The 23,522-nt window shown below is 44.4% G+C and overlaps 1 protein-coding gene across 2 annotated transcripts in view; it reads left to right on the top strand.

Annotated features, from left to right (window-relative positions):
* Window positions 1-678: 678 nt before the first annotated feature.
* The window catches only part of LOC144687340 (voltage-dependent calcium channel subunit alpha-2/delta-1-like), a 693,974-nt gene continuing 671,130 nt past the window's right edge, over window positions 679-23,522 (top strand). For both annotated transcript variants that reach the window (XM_078553326.1, XM_078553325.1), the window contains exon 1: window positions 679-1,274. In XM_078553326.1, the coding sequence (XP_078409452.1) occupies window positions 1,177-1,274 (98 nt within the window). In that variant the 5' untranslated portion in view covers window positions 679-1,176. The remainder of the gene's footprint in view (window positions 1,275-23,522) is intronic.

Below are 23,522 nucleotides of genomic sequence, written 5' to 3'. Positions count from 1 at the left end.
AGTATCTGCTGAAAGATAACATTTCCCACCAGGGTGAGCATGGAAGCGTTGAAGTGGAAGTTTCAGGGCGGATTATATGAGGAGCTGAGACTCACCAAAACCTTTGTAATGGGATGACACAAACTTTAAAGATATTGCCTCTGCCACAGCACAAATTAGTCCGAGTAGGTTATTCAGCCACTCAAGCCTGGCCCCGCGTTCAGTTTTTAACTCTTAGTTGATTAATCAAAGCATAAGTTTTCCTTGTGTGCAATGTGTGGGAGGAATGTTTTCAGGAAAAGTTTTATTCCTAATTCTTGCAGGAACTGACTCTACCAAAAAGGGTTTTATTTTCGTGCACTCTGTAGCTACACAGTGCAAACTGAAAGTTAGCCATGTCAAAAAATGAACTACTGCAATGTAGCTTTCATATTATTTCCAGTAACCTTATATAATAACAGAACAGCTGGTTTCAAGGTCCAAAGCACTCTCCAACGTTGAAATTTGGAGAATATAGTGGTGGGCTACACATTTTGATCTATAGACTGTAATTATGAGTCTTTTTTTCTTCTTTTCCTAAAACGATTTTCTAATGAGAAAGTCACAGCGCAAGTAGAGAACCCGCCTTGTGAATGTTTTAAAAGCGTCACCTCAACACGCAGCACCTCGCTTTAACGGCGTCGATATAAACCAGGGTTTGACTGCGATGTTTCTGTGACAGGCGATCAGCCGCTGGCTCCCCGTGAGGAGACCGAGTGTGTGTGTTATTCCTGGTATTCCTTGTATGGAAACTAGTCCGGGATCGCGGGGGATCGAAGGGGATTGATGAAAGTGGTTTCACAGGGCGGTTGGAGGAGGGGGCTGAGAGTCCAGGACAGTGGCGATTACCAGCAGTTGGCACAATTCCAGGATAAATCCCAACACACGAAAAAGAAAAAAAAACAAAAAAAAAACAAAACTAAGCTGTTTGGAGATGGAACCCGGGCTGATGGCGGCTCTTCAGATCAGCTGCTAATGTTATAGTTTGGGATTATTAGAATTTGTTGCTGTTGTGAACCTATTCTTGGAACCTCTCCCCCTTCCCCCCTCCCCCTGATCTGATCCCCCTGACATTAACTTTGGACAGATTTCTTTATTTTTTTGGATTTATTTATTTTCCCTCCCACTTTGTTTTGTGAAATATATTCACGGTGGAAGATGGCTGCTTGCAGGAGCTCAGTCAGTCTAATAGCAGTTATACAGTTGTGCCTGATGCTATCTTGTACATCGCAAGAAAGCTTTCCTCAAGCTAACGAGTAAGTAACAATAAACCAGTTTGCTGCTTGTCCTTGTTGTAACTGTTTGTGCAGTGCTCAGTGTCTCTCTCTGACTGTGGCCGCTTTGCTTGCCAATGGGAAGTGTTATAATAGAGCTTTACTGTATCTCACGGCGCATCTCAGTGATAAAAGAACGTGTAGAGAGAGAAAAAAATCTTCTGATGCATTTGCGATCTGGCTTGGAGATTTAGAGAAGTGTTAACGCAGTTAAACGCTCTTCCTTTGGTTGTGTCTCTGTGTTTATATGTATGTATATGTATATATATACATTTGTCTTTCAAGCTTCTATTGAACAACAATAAAAAACAGACCTCCAAAAGTTTAACGTTGTCTGTAAGCAGATATTTATACTAAAACGATGGCAGGATGTGATTCAGAATGAGCTGCCATGTTTTATTGGAGAATTGCTGTACTGTCTCTTAAGAATTTGAACAATCATGTTGTCTAAAGAAACTTGTTGCCAAAGTTAAGAAAGAAGTATGTATTTAATGGGGATTGCACAGGATGGTTCGTCTTGGCTGCTGTCACCGGGACTGATCCTGTCAGCTCTCGGTGATGCACAGTAGGTATTAAAGGTCTTATATTAAGAAGTGTTTGACACATTTTCCCTTTGTTTATAAACACAAGGTACAATTATGTAAACCACGTTGAAATGCATTGTTGCGTCACTTGCATGTGATGTTAACGTGGCGAGAATAGCATTTACAGCCTCTCCCCCGCCCAGGCCAGCCCCGCCCCCACGCCCACCCCAAGAAGAACCAGGTTTGCCAACAGGAATGTAACAGGAGACTCAGGTCCAGAATGACATCCTTAGCCAAAATTATAGGAATTCTTCAGGTTTTCGACACACAATCGATTTCCCTTTTGGGAAGGGAGGGGTTGGGGTAGAATATAAGATTTACAACGTTGTTAATGGAGTCTGAGACAGTGATGACAATGAACTGTTATTCCTCCTTCTCCCCTCCGCTCCCAGAAAAAAGGTTCCTTCTCCCCTCCACTCCCAGAAAAAAGGCTCCTTTAACACTGTGTTTAGTTCATCAGAGTAATGCAGTTAACCCTTGGGGTGAGGAAGCAGCAGAAACAGTTGCTCTTGAAGTGGAGCATGTTTATGTTTGAATGTCACGGTACGTAGCAGGACCATGCTGGTTTTGCACTACAACCTCAGACACAGTCTAGTCTGGAGTGTGACATTCCAACCCCCGCCCCCAAACAGTATTTGACAGTTCCAGCAGGTCATTTTTTAAAAAAAGAATAAATCTCGTGCTGCACTGCAAGAGCCTGGATTTTACTACGAGGTTTGCTGTTGAATTATGTAATTTGTGCAAACAATGGCTCCTATGCTAAATGTTTGGATTAGAATGGTGAACCAGGGCCCACTTACTATGATGTTGCTTATGCAGAGCATAACATTTTGTACTCCAGAGCCATAAAGGCAGCCTGCCGGTTTCTGCTTGAAGTGCACAGAAGCCAATGGCAAATCCCTGTGTTATATTATTGCTGGATGTGGTATAAAGATAGGCATTTGCATATCAAGGATTTATATTAATTCCATTTTAATTGTCCCATTTAATTCAGCAGGAGCAGATTTGTGTATAGCTTTTCTTCAATTTTTAAAATTTAAACTTAAAAAGTTACTCTGCCTCCATAACAGGTTCACAGGGATGGATGGTGACCTGTTCTTTGGTTTCTGCTACTTGGAGTCTAGCAGGGAACCACTAGGAGGTGTGTGAGAGCAGTGCTTGTTGATTCAGCCTTTGGTTTGAGAATTTATCTTGTCAGCAGCACAGACAAAGGCCCGGTGAGCAAGTTGCCTTATGCTCCCTCTTGACCATTAATGGTATAGATTTGGTGTAGGAAGACCAAAGAATAAAATAACATGTCAATAACTTCTGCCCTCAGAAATGAAACTGAACAAAACTGTTTACTTTTCTTGGCTGGCATCCAGAAATCCCTTTAAAGGCTGCTGGCTCTTCTGCTGTAAAGTCAGTGTAACTAAGTGGGGCATATGCGGTCATGACTGCTCAAATGGTAATGCATTTGAAGTAGGGTCCTAAAACCGGGGTTGAGAGCTTATTTTGTATATTCATGGCACCTAACGCCTGTTTCAGGTGAGAACCCTGGAGACTTGAAAGTTGCCGATTTCCGATTTGGCACAGGTTGGCATATGAACAGGAAGGCATCAGGTGAAAGAAATCCCGATGCATATTTTTTGTCCAAAAGAAGGGTCAAAAAAGACCAACTTCTCTCCCATAATTCGAAAAAAGTATTTTCCTTGAACAAGTATTTGAAGAGTTAAGGTTACATGTTAAAGGAAGCCTTCAGTGACAGCTGCTGGCCACATGCAGTGCTTAAGTTATCTCAGCACAGTATTTGGCATATTATTTAGAGAAGGCTCGGTTGGTTGTTTCCACATGAAATTGTATTAACTTTGTTGGTGTGAATGCAAAGAGTGTGTTTGTAGTTAACCACAGATGTCATATATTACTACTGCTTGTAGGAATGGGGCCATCATTCTGTCCCTGCTAATTTGCAGTGGTATATTTTTAAACCCGTTAGCTAGCACAAGTGTTCAGATCTGTATTTCAGGAATGAGTTCTCCTGCCATCTCTGAGTTGCCTAAATATAGAAGTACAGAAGTCATCAGCTGGTCCCAGCAATCAATGGCGCTGTCTGTGCACCAGTGTTAACCCTTAAGCACTACAGCAGGGAAGCTTCTGAGTCCATTATATATGTGAAATAAGTTTGTACCTACATTAAAGGTGAATGTTCCCGTTTCTTTTTATGCCATATTTTAAACAAAATTTGCAACCCACATTGTTTCAATGCAACAACCTAGGGGGCTGTAATGCATCAGAGATAGGAATTTGTGGATTGAAGATACATCATTAATTAAAAGGTAAACCAGAATAACACTATTGATTGTTATTTATAAATTATTAGCAGTATCAGTATTTAAAGACACAGACTTTAAATTAGAAGGAGTGTGATTTAAACAGGTGGAAGATGAAACTATGGCAAGTAGGCATTTTTGAAAAGAATAAATGTTATGCATAGCAATTTCGAAGTTGGAAACTTGACCAAATAATTTACTTCAAGCTTTATTTACATAATATTGGTCATAAATTGTTTTTAACTTTTTGTAACATTAAAGAAGGCAACTCTTAGGGGTTGTGTAGCACTGCTGCTAAGGAACTGCCCAAATACATTTACCATTGAAATTATTAAAAACAAAAATTGCTGAAAGACTTAAAAACAAAACTATTTTCAGATCTCAGCCTTGCAACTCTCCAAGGTATCTACACTCCTCTAATTCTGATCTCTAGCACATTTCCAATTTTTTCACTTCAACATTGGTGGCCATACCTTCACCTGCCTAGGTCCCAAGAGAAGGAATTCACTCCTTAAATCTCTTTGCTTCTCTATCTCTCTTTCCTCCATTAGAAAACTCCTTAAAATCCACCTCTTTGAATAAGCTTTTGGCTACTGAATACCTCCTTTGTGGCTCAGAGTAAAATTTGTTTGACAACGCTTCTGTGAAGTGCCTTGGGTCACTTTGTCATGTTCAAGATGCTGTTTAAGTCAAATTGTTGTTGCTGCAGGTAGAGGACAGAACAGTTGTTCATTATCATATAGGTAGCTGCTCCAGGGCAGCAGCATAGTATATACTGATAGAACTGAGGGCACAGTACCTTAGAATTTTATTCAATTTTATTTTTAGATTGGAACAACTAATTCTGAAACAAATTTCCACATTGAGAAGAAAAATGTTTGTTGGATTTTAGTTAGTCAGGTTCAATCCCACTGAGCAGCCACATCCATCTGTGCTTTACAGTTTCTATTAGAATAAGACAATGTATATTTGAGTAAAGAATGTTACCCTGAAGATATAACAACATAAATAATAATGTAAAATAACATTATGGTTCTGACAGATAAAGCCAATAGAATGAGTACTGTAATAGCAAGAGGGACAGAATCGGCAGGGGCATAGAGTATAAGAGCAGGGAGGTTTTGATGAACTTAAAGACACTGCTTGGACCTCAGCTGGAGTATTGTGTACAATTCTGGGTGCCACACTATAGGAAGGATGTGAACGCATTGGAGAGAACGCAGAAGAGGTTTACGATAATGGTTCCAGGTATGAGACACTTTATGAGGAAAGATTGGAGAAGATGGGACTGTTTTCCTTGGAGAGGAGAAGGCTAAGAGTAGACTTGATAGAAGTATTCAAAATCATGAAGGGTCTGGACAGAGTAGATAGGGAGGAACTGTTCCTGCTCGTAAACGGATTGAAAACCAGAGGGCACAGTTTTAAAGTGTTTTACAAAAGAAGCAAATGTGAGGTGAGAAAAAACTTGTTAGGGTTTGGAATGCACTGCTTGGAAGTGTGGTGGAGGCAGGTTCAATTGAGGCATTCAAGAGGGCATTGGATGATTATTTAAATAGAAACAATGTGCAGGGTTACGGGGAAAAGGCAGAAGATTGGCACTAAGTTAAAATACTCAGAGAGCCAGTGCCATCACGATGGGCCAAATGGCCTCTTTCTGTACCATAACAATTCTGCAATTCTGTGAGGTGTCATTATATCATTACAGAATGCTAATAGGTGACTGCATCTGTGCTGATGCCCCAACCTCCAACTTATTGGTCATAGGGATAGAGTCAGGAGTATGAGGAACTATTCTCATGTAAGACAAGAGAATAAAATACTTCCTTCCAGTAGAGTACTGGATATGTGGAATGTGGTTGGAGTAAAAGCTCTTCCTTAAAAGTAAATAGCTGAATAAATATTTGTTTAAGAATATAATTGATGGCTATGGGCACATAGGTAAACATAAATGATCAAATATTGTTTGTGATAAAAACAAAAAGCTAAAAGCTACTGCAGATGCTGGAAATCCAAATCAAAAACAGAATTACCTGGAAAAACTCAGCAGGTCTGGCAGCATCGGCGGAGAAGAAATCAGTTAACGTTTCGAGCCTTCATGGCCCTTCGGCAGAACTGAAGCATAGTTAGAAGAAAATGTAGCTGATAAAAATGCTGTCCACAGGTATTTATTTTTATTTTATTTCATCATGGAAATTTCATCCCGGCCTTGGTTGAGGCCTGATGAAAAATGCAAAGGCCGCCTGGCCGATTCGCCCGTATGCTTCAGTTCTGCCGAAGGGCCATGAAGGCTCGAAACGTTAACTGATTTCTTCTCCGCCGATGCTGCCAGACCTGCTGAGTTTTTCCAGGTAATTCTGTTTTAAATATTGTTTGTGGACTGCTGGAACCATGACGATGTTGTCAGTCGAATGCCACTGGCTAGGGTTGAAGAATTTAGTTGTAAGGTTCGATTGGTATCACACAGATTAGTTTTATAACATTTGATGGCCAGTGACTTTCACTTTCATAGAGGTCTTCCATATGCCAGACTAGAAAAGTATCAAAAACTGGCCAGCAGCTTCATGAAGACAGACAACTCAGAATTATATAGACATATGATGTCATTGTACAGAACGTGCAGTAGGACAGAGGCTGGATGAAATTTTAACTGGAAATATGTATAGTGGAAGCTTAAAGTAAAAGCTGTGGCCATTTTCCCTTTGTTTCTTGCAGGGGATTTGAAGGCTACGGTCGATATGTACTGGTACTCACCATTACTAGTGATGATAAGTTGAAGGTTGTTTATATGTTGTCCCAGTAACACTGAAATACTCTTCCTCTCTGCCTCTCCCTGTTCACAGAGCACTCTTCACTTCTTCACTCTCTATCCATGCCAATATTGCTATCTCTCTCTCCTTCTGCAGTTCATGCTGCCATTCTTCCACCCATCCCTTCCTATTGATGCTGACAATTTTCCCCCCTTTACTGCTCACACTGGCATTCTTACCCCCACCTCTCACCCCAGTCCTTATTTTACACCAACACTTACCTCCCCAGTTGATTCTAGCACTCCTCTTCGTTGCTGCAGCTCAGTGATTTTGCTGGCACCTTTATTCTCTACCTCTTCAGTTCATACTGAAATTCTTTCCTGCTCTCAATTCCAGCAGGCACTCTCCTTCCCCACCCCTTAGTTCACATTGACTCAGTTCTTCCTTTCTTCCCAGTGCTCCAACCAAGACTTTTCTCTTTCACCCTCTCTTCTACTTCATGTTGACAATATCAACGCCCTCCAATGCCAGCCCTCTCTCTCCCCGCCACCACCACTGAATAAACTGGCACTTTTCTCCTTCTCTCGCTCACTTCACAGTGACCATCTTTGCCCCATTCCTACGAACTCACGCTGCCAATTATTCCCTTCCCTTTTTACAGCCAATCCTAGCTCCGACTTAATACCCCTGCTACTCTGGGTTGAAAGTGCAATGAGAGTTCCTCACCAGTGTACAGCAGAGCTACATCTCCTGCAGTGGCAGCAGCATCAGATAGAAGCAGGGAGTTATGGTGAGGTGACGGGACACCGATGTTCTTCTGTAAATATGGGCAAATTGGTGCTAATTCCAAAGCACTGATTGTCCTTGTGAGACAAGGGGCAGGATTTTTAGTTCGGTGGACGCCCGCGATTGGCGGGCCTGGGAGCGGCCGGGGAACGGACCCCCGACTACGATTGCACTGACTGCGATTTCACGCTGGCTGGCCAATTAACGGCAAGCCAACGTGAAGCGCGCACTGAGAAGCTCAGCGCTGCCGGGGTGGGGGGCAGGAGGAGGGCGAGGGCTGAAGTCAGCGCGGGCCCGGGGCAGCGCGGAATGAACGCTCCCTGAAGGCAGAGAGCTGCCTCAGGGAGCTGAAGAAATTAAATGCAATAAAAAAAGATATTAAATTCCGGAAAAAAATGCCCACTCATCTGAATCAGTCACCTGGGCATGTACAAGATGAAAATTCTGTCCATACCTTTTTATTTTTAAAAATTTAATAGCGGAAACCTCATCCCGCCCATGGATGAGGTTTCCTGAAAAATGCAAAGGCCGCCTGGCCAATACGTGCGCCTGCCTGCCTGCCAGCCGTGATGTTGGACGGGCAACAAAAAAAATCTCGGTTAATTACAACTTTAATGGCCTTAATTGTTGACGGGTGCGCTTCCGACACTCGCGTGCGCCTGCTGATCGAAACATCACGCCAGTGCGCGATGACGTCGGGACGCTTGCCTGATGTCATCATGCGCTATTTCACACTTGAGTGGGTCGGGCGCGCGTCCCCACACTGAGCGAAAAATTCTGCCCATGGACGGTTTGTGTGTATTTATTTTCCATCATTATTTCCTTCATTCCATGAAGTTGGGGAATAGGTCTGACAGGGAAAATTCTGCGTGAACTGTGGAGGGAGTGGCTCTGAAGGTCGAATGGGCTTTTCTTTTCCTGTACTTCCTTAAGGGATTGTTGGCGTACAGTGAGAAGCTGACGTGTCTCACAGTGAACTGGCACTAGTTTAACTTGCATTATCTTAATAGTAACAATAAAATTTGACACAAGGACCACTTTGCCCTTTTTGCTAAGGAAGAAATTTCTTCCCTCTTTTTGGATATTGTTTCAAAAATTCACCTTCCCCGACAGTACAGCAGTGTGGTGGTTTTGATAGTGGACTAACGCTAGTTCAAATCCTACCATGGTAGTTTGAGAATTCAGTTTAAAATAAAATCTATTATCAGTAAAAGTAATATGAAGCTGTCAACTGGTTCACTAATGTCTTTTCTGTTTGGAAACCTGCCATCCTGATCCAGGCTGATTTATATGTAACTCTAATCCAACACAAATATGGTTGACTCAAATGCTCTTGGAAGTGGTGTAGCAAGCCACTCAATTGTATCAAATCACTAGAAAGAAAGACTTGCATTTATATAGTGCTTTTCACTACCACTGGATGTCTCAAAGCACTTTACAGCCATTCAAGTACTTTTTCCAACCAGCAGTGGTTCAGGCAGATTTCTCTCCATCAGCTTCTCAGGGGAACCAATGTTGGATAATAAATACTGGCCATGACTCCAATATCCTGAGACTGAATTTCCAAAAAAGGCCTGTGAACATCCTCATGCAATTGAGGTGGGACAGCAGCACAGTGTTCTGGACTGCCTTCACCTTTTCAGCCAAACTACAATTTGAATGGGTGGACCTGGCACTAAATTGGAATATAACACTCTTGCTCTAGCAGCCTGACTGGCTTTAGACGAAACTCACCTTGCTGTGGTAGCTGAATGTGAGAGCCAAAGAACCCAGTGCTGGAAAATGCAGCTTTAAAATTAGGGAATAATTTCACTGCGTGTATTACAGCCCTAGCTATTTGACAATACAGTAGCAGTTTAAGAATGTATCATAAGAACATAAGAACTAGGAGCAGGAGTAGGCAATTCAGCCCCTCAAGCCTGCCCCCCCATTCATTAAGATCATGGCTGATCTCATTTCGGCCTCAACTCCAATTTCCCGACCTCTCCCCATAACCTTTCAACCCATTATTAATTAAAAATCTGTCTATCTCCTCCTTAAATTTATTTAGCATCCTGCTGCACTCTGAGGTAGTGAATTCCACAGATTCACGACCCTTTGAGAAAAGTAATTCCTCCTCATCTCTGATTTAAATCTACCAACCCTTAGCCTAAAACTATGGCCTCTCATTCTAGAATGCCCCAGAAGGGGAAACATCCGCTCCACGTCTACTTTGTCTATCCCCTTTAGCACCTTATATACCTCAATTAGATCTCGCTCATTCTTCTAAACCCTAGCGAGTATAGACCTAAACTGCTCAATCTCTCCTCATAAGACAAGCCCCGCATCTCTGGAATCAATCTAGTGAACCTTCTCTGAACTGCCTCCAGTGCAACTACATCCTTCCTCAAGTAAGGGGACCAAAACTGTGCACAGTACTCCAGGTGCGGTATCACCAATGCCTTGTACAGTTGCAACAACACTTCCCTATTTTTATACTCTATTCCTTTAGCAATAAATGCCAAAATTCCATTTGCCTTCCTTATTACCTGCTGTACCTGCATACTAGCTTTCAGCGATTCATGCACGAGGACACCCAGATCCCTCTGCAGTGAAGCATTCTGAAGTTTCTCTCCATTTAAATAATAAGTCGCCTTTTCATTCTTCCGACCAAAATGGATAACCTCACACTTATCCACGCATAACTCCATCTGCCAAATTTTGGCCCATTCACCTAACCTGTCCATATCCATTTGTAAATTTCTTATTTCTTCATTGCAACTTACTTTCCCACCTATTTTGGTGTCATCTGCAAATTTAGCTATAGTACCTTCTATCCCTGAATCCAAGTCATTAATATAGATTGTAAATAGTTAGGGCCCAAGGACCGAACCCTGTGGCACCCCACTAGTTACAGCTTGCCATCCAGAAAAAGACCCGTTTATCCCGACTCTCTGCTTTCTGTTGGTTAATCAATCCTCTATCCAAGCTAATATATTACCCTTAACTCCATGTGATCTTATCTTGTGTATTAATCTTTTGTGCGGCACCTTATCAAAGGCCTTCTGCAAGTCCAGATATACTACATCTACACTATCCACTTTGCTTGTCACATCTTCAAAGAACTCTAGCAAATTAGTCAAACATGATTTATTCTTCCTAAAACCATGCTGGTTCTGATGGATTGCATTTTGACTTTCCAAATGCCCCATTACTACTTCCTTAATAACGGATTCCAACAATTTCCCAACAACAGACGTTAAACTAACTGGTCTATAGTTTCCTACTTTCTGCCTCCCCTCCTTTTTGAATAAGGGCGTTATATTACCATTTTTCCAATCCACTGGAACCTTTCCAGAATCCAGGGAATTTTGGAATATTACAGCCAATGCATCCACTGTCTCCGCTGCCACTTCCTTTAAGACCCTGGGATGTGGGCCATCAGGTCCTGGAGACTTGTCACCCTTTAATCCCAATAGTTTGCTCAGTACTTTTTCTCTAGTGATGGTGATTGTTCTAAGTTCCTCCTCTATATCCTCTGCACTACCTGTTACTTTTGGGGTGGTACTAGGGTCCTCCACTGTGAAAACTGAGCTAAAGTATTGATTAAGCGTCTCTGCCATTTCTGCGTTCCCCACTATTAACTCCCCAGTCTCGTCCTCCAATGGACCAACATTCACTTTAGCTACTCTCTTTCCTTTTATATACTCGTAGAAGCTTTTGCTATCAGTTTTTACATTTTGTGCTAGTTTTCTTTCATAATTTACCTTTGCTCTTTTTATTATTTTTTTAGTAACCCTTTGTTGATCTTTAAAAGTTCCCCAATCTTCCAGCCTGCCACTGACCTTTGCAATTTGGTATGCCTTAGGTTTTGCCTTTAAGTTATCTTTAACTTCCTTGCTTAGCCATGGATGCTTTTACCCCCTCTTACCATCTTTCTTCCTCATTGGGATATATTTTGCTTGGAGGAATTGAATATCACCTTCACTCTATAGTTATTATACATGTAAAGCATATTTCCCAGCAAACTGCTACTGAAAGACTGGCCTCCTGTTCCCCCTGCAGTCAGCCTCAGACACACCTTGACATGTTGAAGGTTTTGATCTTGAATGAGTCCTTCAGTGGGACAGATGGTCTGATCTTTAGGGTTCGTTTGTCCTTTAAGGTCTCCTGCCTACTTTTCTGATTCAACAACAGCATCTGTGCTGCAGCACTGCTGAGAGTTCTGCCCTCATACTGGTGGGAATTGCCTTTGTGGCAGGAATTGCACTAGGAGCACCTCATGCCTATTGGATGGTACCTTGATCCAGGGCGATGGGTCAAACTGGGACACATCCTGAGGGGTGAGTAGGGTGGGAGGTGGTGAAAATCCTGCCTTGCCAGAACTTCACCTTAAAGAGGAGAATCCTGGCATTGATCTTAATAATATAAATAGTATCAACCAGGAATATTCGGGCCAAGCACAAAAACTAGTGAGTGCTACATTAATGCTAAAATATGGAAAATTACTGAAACCCCATAGATATTAGCTGTCGGGCACAGCACAATTTTACCTTCATTGTTGGTGCAAAATACAGGTAATATTAGCCCACAGCCAAACCATGGCCTGTTAAATCTGGGAGTGCTTGTTGTTGATACCAAGCCCCAATATTGTAGCTGCTTTTATTAAGGTCAAAACAATGTGTTATGGTCTGTAAAATGAATTATACGGGCACCTGTTTATGATTCTTAGAGCTAGTTTTGTTTATGGTTATCATGATAGGGATAAACGGATGGTAGGGTTATCAAAGATTTGTGTATCCTGATCTATTGGTGTGTTACTATATTGTGAGATCCCTAAATGGAAAGTGTATATCTTTATTTTTAGCTGCCTTCAGGCAAATTTCTACCTTAGGCAATCATAATTATTACTCACATTACATAGATTTTCTGATCTGAAAATATTGACAATCCCAGAATCCCAAATTCAAAATCCTTTGCCATTTATTCCCATCTTTGAAATTGCACACCAAGTAGAAAGATGTTCAATTATTGCTTTCTGGTTATTTACTGTTGGAGAGAAAGTTGCCCAGCTGTACTATACCTCAGTGGCTTATGTCCCCTGAGTTAGCTTCCAGTTAGTCAAGCGCTGTGCTCATTCCTATAGGGAAGAAGACAGCTTGAGGTTGATCACAGACTTCCCAAGTTGGCATTTCAGTGCCGATCAGTCACAACTGAATAAGACACAAACTTCTGCAGGTCTAGCCCTGCTAAGACACCCTCCTCCACTGACTCAATGTTATTCCACAGTGAAATCCTGGCAATTCAGTGTTGGTGGCCCATTGTAGGGCATTGAATTTGAATGATTGTCAAATCTGGTACTTAAAAGTAAGGTTGTTGATCCGGGAGTCTAGCATAATCTGCTAGAACTACAGGCACCATCTTATATAATGGTTTAAAAGCATATGATGGTGATTGATTGTAATGGGATTAGGCTGAGGGAATATGGTATTGCTATTCCTTTTACAAAAGCAGATTCTTTGCCTAACTTGAAATATTGCATAACAAAATTGATTTGCGTATAATCTGAGAAAGCCTCAGAAGTCCCACAATTATGTGAGGGTTAGGATCCGATTGCTTGTGTGGGAGGATGAGTGTTCAACATAAATATGCCATAATCCAAGGGGAGAATCTTGACCCAGTTGCCTCTGTTATATTTCTCTTGCTTCCAGTCAGCGTGTGGTAGCATCAGATTTATTTATGATTTTACTCATTTATTCCCTGATTTAATTATGACATGGTGAAAGTTGTGTTTGGAAGTATGAGAATTCTAACATGCCATTTTTATCCTTAACGTGTAGAACTTGATTGGCCTGAATAATTTATACCTGAAGAGAAATGTAATGAACTAATCAACTGGATGATAAGATAGTTAGTGACATAACAGATACTGTGCATAAATCACAAGAAGTAAGGCAAATTTATGGCCATTATTTAAATATTCTGATTATTAGGAGGTGTCTGAGAGTGTGGTAAACTACTGTTGACTTGCTTGTGTGAAAACATGTTCATTAACATGTTCCAGAGCAGGAATATTGGAATAACACAAGTATGTCACTGCTGTTTATATTTCAGAAAACAATTAATGAAAAGTGAAAAGATTAAGATTTATTACTTCTTTGACTTTCAGAATATGTTATAAACATCTTCAACTCTAAAGACATTTTTAAAAATAAAAATGGCTTCGACTCTTTTGATATATTGAATCCGCGTGAAACTTGACTGAGCAGAGTATAGCGTGACCAGGCTATGGAAATGGTGATATGATGAGGTATTGCTCTCAGTTGTAAACTGAAGAGAGGTTTAGAAACAGGCCAATGATCATTTTTTTTATAAAGTTGGAAAATATCCAATAAAAATGCATAAATCTTTAAAGTGCAATTCAACATTGATAATGGACTATGGCCTTATCCTTCAAAGGACCAGTCTGACTTCAACTTATGAAGACACTACTAAAGAAATAATTAAATTATTTATATCAAACAATTCTAATTTAAAGTCCAACTAAAACTGTAACTCTCAGCTTTTTTGTTCTCTTCCCCCCTGGCTTTGTGAGTTCTGCTGTCAGCCAAGCATCTCAAGACCCACACTAGAAACTGGATCACAAAAATCTAGGCTGACACTCCAGTGCGGTACTGAGGCAGTGCTGCTATGTTAGGGGACCTGTTTTTCAAATGAGAAGCCTCGTCTGCATTCTAAGGTGGACATTGAAGATCCCATGGCACGATTGCGAAGAAGAGAGGGAAGTTATCCCTGATGTTCTGGGCAATGTTTGTCCCTCAATCAACATCACAATAACAGATTATGGCCAGGGGGTCTGCACAGCAGGCCAATGTTGAGGGAAGGCCAGAGGAGGAGGGCAGACTGCAGGGTGGGCCAGTGTGCCCCTCGCTTTTCTGATGATTGCCTTGCTGCCCTTGTCGAGGAGGTGGCAGCGAGGCAGGAGGTGCTGTTTCCCCAGGACAGGAGGAGGAGGCCTCCCCAGATGGCGAAGCGTGCCTGGGAGGAGGTGGTGGAGGTGGTGAGCTCCAGCGATGAGGTGCAGTGCACCTGGATCCAGTGCCGTACACGCTTCAACGATTTGTTGCGCTCTGGAAGGGTGTTGGTGTTGGGCACTTAACCCAGCAGGTAGCCTTAGCCTTTGAGGGCAAGTCTTACTGTCGTAACTGCATTGACTCACGTTGGGCAACTGTCGCACGCTGGTTGGGCAAGCAGATAGTGACCATGCTTACATCAGCCTCAGTGCTCCATGAGGAGATGGGTTCTCCCACCACCATGTGTTGGTCTTAGTCGCACATGACTAGTCTGGGGGCAGCCTGCAGGAGATGCAGCTGAGTGCACACTCAGAACTCCAACACATGTCCTATTCACGGTGATGAGATTGTGGAAACGGAGCCTCAAGGCCTCGTGGCCAAGAGCTATCTGGTGCCCTTGGCGCCGCACCTAGTTGCGCCTCCTTGCCATGGGAGCTAAGACCGTGTGTGTCCAAGAATGTGTCCAAGGTGGCCATTTGGGGGGTGGGGGGGGAAGTGGTTGGGAGCGGCCATACTATACTTTTGTGACTGATCAGCAGTAGCGTGGAGAGGAGGCACTGGAGGCCTCAGATGGGCCACTGTGGCTGGGGTGTGGCGTGCGTGTGCAGACTACATGTGCGAATAGCCCCAATGAATGGTCCTCTCTGTTTTGCAGGAGAAAAATGAGCATAATGCTTATGAGCGTTTGCGCACTGGAGGCGGCCAGGCCCAGCTGGTGAAATTGAGCCATTTTGAGCAGGCCTAGAGCTCGAAAGGTGCCATGTGCTCAGGTCCACAGGTGTCGGTGAGGCTGGGGTGGAGCGGCCAGGCATTTGAGGTCCACAGTCACATCCACCCTGTCTTCCCACCATCCAAAGCACTGATGATTTTTGGAATCGTTAATGTAGCAACACTGCTCATTCACAGACTGATAGAGTCAGACGTGTGGGTCATAGACAAAGGTCCCTTGGCCCTTCGAAGATGCGTGTGTCCAGCACCTTCCAAAGTCACCTTATCCCATTTTTGACCACTGTCCCCATGGCCTTGTATGCCATGGCATCACAACTGCACATCCAAATACTTATTACATGTTAAGAGGGTTTCTGCGTCCACCACCCTTTCAGCCAGTGCGTCCCACATTACTGTGTGCAAGAATTCCTCATCACCTCACCTGTCAACCTCATGCCCCTTACCTTAAATCAATGCCACCAGGTTAGTCATCCCTTCACCAAGGGGAAAAGTTGCTTTCTGTCCATCCTATCTATGCCCCTCATAATGTTATGAAGCTCAATAATGTCACCCCTCAATCTCCTGTGCTCCACGGCTAATATCACCGGAGTATGCTGTGTCCTCATAACTCCAACTCTCCAGCCCAGCATGCATCCTGGTCAGTGACCTCTGCACTCTCCCCATTCCAATCACATCCCTCCCATGAAGCACTGATCACAACTGTGTGCAGAAGTATAGCTGTGGCCTCGGCAGCGTTTTTTGCACGTGCAACATGACCTCCCTGTTCCTACATTCTATTCCTTGGCTAATAAAGGCAAGTGTGGCATTTACCTTCTTAAACGCCTTGTGTATCTGTCGACATGCCCAGCAAGGTCCCTCTGATCCTCCTTACTTTACACGGTCCTACCATTCCTCATGTATTCCCGTACCTTGTTTCTCCTGCCCAAGTGCATCATCTCACACTTATCCACATAACATTCCATTTGGCATTCTTTAGGCCATCTGACCAGCCAGTCTGTATCCGCCTATAATGTTTGGGCCTCCTCCTGACTATTTGCCAGGAAAGGGATGAAGTGTGTCACTGTGTGGACACTAACTGATCCACTGTCCTTGTTGTTATTTTCAGCATCATCAGAGGCTGGCGACCAGGCTCCATTACAGATGCCCCCTCTCACACCTGAGGGCCCTGAACTGTCACCTGTGTCACACCATTTCAGCGAGGCAGGCACCAGCGCAGATACTAGCACATCGATGGGAATTGCAACATCGGCTAGTGTCCTGGGGCACAGTGGAGAGGGCACTTCACAATCGCTGGAGGAGACGGCAGAGGCAGAGAGTGCCGATGGCGCCAGCAGCCAGAGGACTGCAGGGGACCAGGCACATGCTGAGTCAGGGCGTGATGATGTGCCTCTGGAGTCGTCCGCGATGCAGCAGCTGCAGGAAATGCGGCTGGGTGTGCAGGAGCATCTGGGAGCGTTGCATGAGAGTATGCTTCGCTTGTTGTCCATGGTGGAGGAGTCCATGCGGAGCATGAGTGATGCCATAAGCCTCATGTCAGAGCGTCATGCTTCCTCCATGGAGAGAGTGGCGACTCTCCTGGAGAGGGCCTTCCAGGAGAACATCCAGCTTCTCCTGGGGATACGCTCAGGCCTGCAAGCCCTCATAGCACCAGTGGCCACAGCTGGTCATTGGCAAGGTGGGAGATGGTCTGGGCACCAAGTTTCCCAGCTTGGTGCCCATCCATCTACAGTGAGCAGGGAGGTCTGAAGCAACCTCGCGTTGGCACAGCAGCTGCCTGTCATCTCTGCGGGCTCCTCTCATGGTGCTGCGGATGAGGGCAGCAGCTCCTCTGCCCCTCTGCCAGTGAACGTTACATCCATTGAGGCTGTGATGATTGGGGAGATGCCAGCTGTGGAACTGGCCACTCCCTCCTAGGTGCGGCCAGGACAGGCTCCATGGGCCAGAGGACGGCCGCCAAGGTCATCGAGGCCAACAGGACAGCAGAGTCAGCAGGCTGTCTCAGAAGCCACTCCGAGCGATGGGGTGGCACCAAGACATAGCACCCGTAAATGTAAGAATAAGGCACCTTAGGCACACAATGTGTTTCTCACTGGTGCTTTTGTGTTGGCCCTAGATTAGGGAATTATTATTCATTGCTGTTGTAAAAATGTTTTGCTTTCATTTTGTTGCACCATATCATGGATGAAATGAAATCCAAGAGTGTTACCATGGCTGAGGGTGGCTCCTTTGTGCTGCATTTGCATGTTTTACGGACATGTCATGAGTGTTTGAGTGGACCTTGAGGTTTATGTCCAAAGCTCTTATTGCAGCTGATGAAGTGGCAGATGTAGCACTTAAGTGCCGCGTATGGAAGCACCAGGCAATGCTGGTCCTACTGATCCATTTGTGTGGAGCTAGCTGAAGGTTCATTGGATTAAAGTCTCCCGGCTGTCCCTACCTCCTTGGTGTAGTGCCGGTCAGCGTTCAGCCCCTCATCCTTGCCCTGTGCTTCCTAATCCTCCGAATCAGTGCTGGACTCATCGTGTGCAGCCGCATCCACTGCGTCAATGTCTTCATCGTCCCCTTTCCAGCGCAAGATTGTGCAGAGTGCAGCATGCTACCACTATCACCGAGACGCAATCTGGGGGGTACTGGAGTGCGCCCCCTGAGCGGTCCAGGCATCGGAAGTACATCTTGAGAAGACCGATGGCTCTCTCCACCACAGCCCTTGTGGTGCCGTGGCTCCTATTGTACTGCTGCTCAGCTTCTGTTCTTGGATGGCGGAGAGGCGTCATGAGCCACCTTCTGAGGGGATAGCCCTTGTCACCCAGCAGCCATCCATCCAGCCGAGCCGGAGCTGCTGGCGCCTTGATGGCCACATGTGTGCAGCCTATTGCACCCTGGACACGGGGGAAGCCAGCAATGGCCGTGAAGCCTCTGGCTCTCTGTGTCTGGCTGGCCTGGTCCCAACGGTAGAGGATGAAGGTCAATACAAGTCTGAACAGAGCATCTGTGACCTGCTTGACCCAAGTGTGGACAGCTGATTGGGAGACACCGCAAAGATCGCCTACCGACCCCTGGAAGGAGCCAGAGGCGTAAAAGTTGAGGGCAACTGTGACCTTCAGAGCCGCTGGCATGGGGTATCCACCCACACAGTTAGGAGAGATCTCAGAGTTAATCATCTGACAGATGTAGTGTACTATCTCCCTTGACAGTTGGAGCCTCCTTCGGCACTGCACCTCAGTCATATTGAGTTAGCTGCTTCTCTGCCTGTATACCCTGGCAGCAGGATAGTGGCGTCTTCTGCGGCCCCTTCCACTTTGGACTACCTCTTGGCCCAGCGCCCCTTGTGCCTGTGCCTGTCCTCCCAAAGATGGCTCCCCTAGAGGATGAATGTGCACTCCTGGCCTCCTCTTCATTCTATTCCTCCCTTCCTCCTCAGAGGAACTGCCTCCAGTAGACATGTCAGAACCCATACCCAGGCTAAAGGGAGGCCTCCGGAAAGCTGCAGGCCCGATAAAGATTCCTGACTGCAGAGTGCTGAACTGAAGGTTAAAAGTACACAGAAAGCTGCTGGAATCCATTCTGAACTGCTGCAGATCACACAGGCAAGTTTAAAAAACTTTCTGCAATAAATACTTCACAGACCAGATTGACAACCCCACTGAGCCCTCTTATCCCGCCCGTGGATGAGTTTTATTAAGAAGTCACTTACCCGCCTGCCTGTTATGCCCGTGCGCCGAGCTGAAGATTGCACGGACGCCTGAAAATCAGTGTCGATTGCTGAGTTAAGGGTTTTAACTAGCCCGTTAATTAATGGCGGGTGTGCGTTGCACTTCATCGCGCGCCCACCCAACGAAATATCACAATAGCGCAGGGTGACGTCAGGACGCTTGCCCGACGTCACCGCGTGTTATTTTACGCGCAGACGTGCAGGGCCCGCCTCCCGCACGTCACCCTGAAAATTCTGCCCTGTGTGGTCATTATCATGTTGCTGTTTGTGGGATCTTGCTGTGTGAAAATTGGCTGACATCCTTCCTGCAATACAACAGTAACTGCACTTCACAAAAAAAGCTTAATTAGCTGTAAAGCACTTTGAACATCATGATTTCATGAAAGGCACTATATAAATGCAAGTCTTCTTTTCTCTGCCATGTTGTTTCTATGAGGGATGTGGCTAGGTGACTGGCCTGCTAAGTTTTTTTTTCTTTTGCGAAGACGAAGCAACAGTCTCCCTTCTCTCAATGCCACAGCTGAGAAGAGAATTCTGAGCATTGATGCACTGAATCAATCTCAACATTTAAAATTTTTTGCTAAATAGAACTTTCCTGTCAGGGATTCTTATTTTTACATTGGGTTATTGCTTCCTATAAGTTGACAGTCAGAATGGAGTTAAAGTGCTGTAAATAATACAGGTTAAACACAATTAAAACAGATCTCCAATTATAGCAAATGGCTGATCTTGCTCCATCTGAAGTTCTATTGGATTGATAGAGCATAATTGCTGTAAGATAAAATTATTTTAATAAAGGTCCATTAAAGCAAATTAACAACCCAGCCAACCTGTTATTACTAGCAATTTTTAGCTGCGCCACAGAAAATTGAATAGGTGTCATAGTTTTACCTTAGGTGTCTAGGTACATTTTTATTTCATAAAGAGAATATCAAGGCATTATTGAATCTACCAATACATCAAGATATCTAATGGATGGTTAACATTGCAATTAAACTCTATGAAGAGAATGCAAGTTGCCTGTTTCTATAACAGAAATAAATGTGGGTGCGATATAACATTTGACCACTTGGTATCACCAGTAAATTAGACTCCTGGAAAGAAAGAGCTTGCTTTTATATAGCACCTTCCACAACTCCAGGACATTCCAAAGCACTTCATAGCCAATTAAGTACTTTTCAAATGTAGTCATAGCTGTAATGTGGGAAACACAGCCTTTTGCACACAACAATAACTTATATTTATATAGCGCCTCAAAGATAATAAAAATATCCCAAGACGCTTCATGGGAGCATTAACAAACTAAATTTGGCATTGAGCTACATAAAGAGATCTGAGGAGAGGCAACCGAATGCTAGGTCAAAGAGGTAGTATTTAAGGAATGTCTTAAGGGAGGAGAGAGAAGTAGAGAGAGAGATCTAGGGTGGAATTGCCTCAGATTTGCACTAAGTGCTGTAGCGGGTGGGTAAAACCCACTGGCCGCAATGGCGGCTTCTCACGCCATATCATCCCAAACCCGCTGCATTAACTATGCATCCCTGGGAAACATGCCGTTTCCATGGTGGGCAGGCTCCAATTCGCCCACCACGCCATCATCTCGCCGCTTCATCATGCTGGGCGCCACATTTAAAGTACAGCCTCTTGCAAACCTCTCAGTGCTTCCAGCCCACGACTGCTGCAAATAAGACGTGGCCCCGAAAGGCAAGACTGCAGCCCCCAGGTTTAGTTACGTGTCCCATGAGCGCCATTTGGACACGGTGGAGACCCACCGTGATGTCCTCTACCCCAGCTCTGGCAGCAGGAGGGGCAGCAACATTACCATTCCGGCAATGGCAGTGGTGATCAGTGCCAATGCTGCACAGAAGAGGTTGGCCATCCATCCAATGCACATAGAGGATGAATAATCTCATCCGTGCTGCCAGGGTAAGGCAACCATCCCACCACTCTAAGCTCACACACTCAAACCCATCACACATTCACTTGCATTTCACTTACTGCCAGCTCAAGGGACATCAGCACTCACTCTTTCACACACACCCTCACATCTCCATCTGGTCTCATCTGCTCTGGAGACTGCCTTCTCAGTCCTCACCATCTTGAGGCCACGTGCACAGATCAACTTGTGTCCCCACACAAAACCTGGGATACCCCCCTTCCTCAGTACAGCCATCACCCTGCAGCCTCTTCCTTTGCCTGAGGCCACTTCTTCCCCCTTCCCCAAGCAGACCCGAGTCCTGCAGCCATACAAAGCATCCCCGCCTTATGGCTGGTCTGGTAGGTAGAGACCTGTCTGTGAGCCCCCCTAAAAGTGATGTGGTGCTGTTTACAAAGCCTGGCACTGATGACTGCGAGTGCTGCCTGAAGCAAGATAGGCAAACAAACGCAATCATGCCGAAGTGAGCGGATCATCCAGCGTGGGGGGATGAGTTCGGCGGGCTAGCCTTATAATGATATGCAGATGTCCTGATGGCAGGAAATGGGGCCGGCTATCGATGGGCTGAGTGGACAATCGCAAACTAGTTTCATGATGCCGTGAAACTGATTTTTGACCTTCTCGTCATATTGGCTGCTCTCGCCGCCAAGCATGCCCAATGCCAGCGGGCACAGATGAATCTGCCCCTAAAGAGGGAACTCTCGATCTTTGTGCCTAGGCAGGTGAAGATACAGCCTCCAATGATGGGGTTATGAAAATTGGGGTTGCGCAGTAGCCTATAACTGAGAAATGCAGAGATCCTGGAAACTTGTAGGGCTGTAGGAGATTATAGAAACAGTTATGGGCAAGACCATAGAGGATTTGAACACAGGGTTGAGAATTTTAAAGTCAAGGCATTGCTGGACAGGAGTCAGTGTAGTCCAGCAAGCACAGGGGTGGAGGATGAATGGGACTTGGTGCGAGTTAAGATATGGGCAGCAGAGTTTTGAACGAACTCATGTTTACAGAGCGTAGGAACATCTGTTAATCTGTTTTTTCCACAATGTTGGTTGTGGAATATTTCCCCTTGTCTTCTTCAAATAGTGGCATGCTAGGGCAGACAAGGCTTTTGTGTGACATCATCTGAAAGACGACAATGGCATTTTAAATTGCTATTACAGTAAAGTATCAGCGTAGGTTATGTGCTCAAGTATCTGGAGTTGGGCTTGTAACCTTGACTTTCTGACTTGGAGACAAGTGTGTCATCACTGAGGGTGACACTTCTTTTGGATAAATGAGTTTGAATGGATTCTTGATTTTGGAATTGTAGATTCAGTGCTGTCCAAGGGCACCAAAATTAAATGAAGGCTTGATGGATGGAGGAAGAAGTAAATATATGGCAATTATTTTAAACTTATTGAGAACCATGAGAATACAGAACTTACTTTGCTTGTCTCAGTATATTTGCACAAGGTTCAACCGTATTCTATTCATGCAGCTAATTAAACAATCTGTACTACTGGAATAGCTCACTATAACAGTTCCAAAATAACAAGCTCCACCAGACCGAGAACAAGACATTCAGCACTGCTTCAGTAAGAGTATGACTAGTACATTGGATTAATGAATGAATTGCCAGAATACATGCTAACAGAATTTTGCCTGCCAAACCTTCTTGGATAGGAAAATCCAGAATGATATAAATTCTGAAAGTGTATAATTTATACAGGGCCCAGTGACGGTACAAGCTGTTGTGTTTACATTATCTGCTTTTGTTTTGAGGTACATTTTTGACTGCTTCAGTTCTATTAATAACGCTGCAAATCAAACCCCATTGGCGTGGAAATTGGATTGTGCTGCAGCATTTAAACAGGTGACTCTAAGTCCAATGTGCTGGCTGGCATGCACAAGCTCATTTTGTACTGGAATTGCACCACCTGTGTTGTAGGTTAGGGCTGCTCTTTAGGCATCGAGGATGAACACATGAAATTAACATAAGGGCCGTTGCAGATGCTGATAGAGGGCTTTCAGCCTATTTCAGGCCCCTTTGTAAACGGTGTAGTAGTGATGTTACTGGACTAATAAGCTAGAGCCTAGGCTAATGTGCTGGAGAACATGAGTTCAAATCCCACAGAGGCAGCTGGTGAGTTTGAATTCAATTCATGAATCTAGAATATAAAGCTAGTCTCAGTAATGGTGACCATGAAGCTTGACTGACTGATTTTTAAAAACCCATCTGGTTACTTTACAGCAGGAAATCTGCTGTCCTTACCTGGTCTGGCCTACATATGACTCCAGACCCACAGCAATGTGGTTGACTGTTAACTGCCCTCTGAATTGGCTTAGCAAGCTACTCAGTTTCAAGGGCAATTAGGGATGGGCAACAAATGATGGCCTTG

This window comes from Cetorhinus maximus, chromosome 12, assembly GCF_964194155.1.
Source record: "Cetorhinus maximus chromosome 12, sCetMax3.hap1.1, whole genome shotgun sequence".
NCBI lineage: Eukaryota > Metazoa > Chordata > Chondrichthyes > Lamniformes > Cetorhinidae > Cetorhinus > Cetorhinus maximus.
The sequence above is the reverse complement of the archived record's forward strand: the minus strand, read 5'-3'. Positions and strand labels throughout refer to the sequence as shown.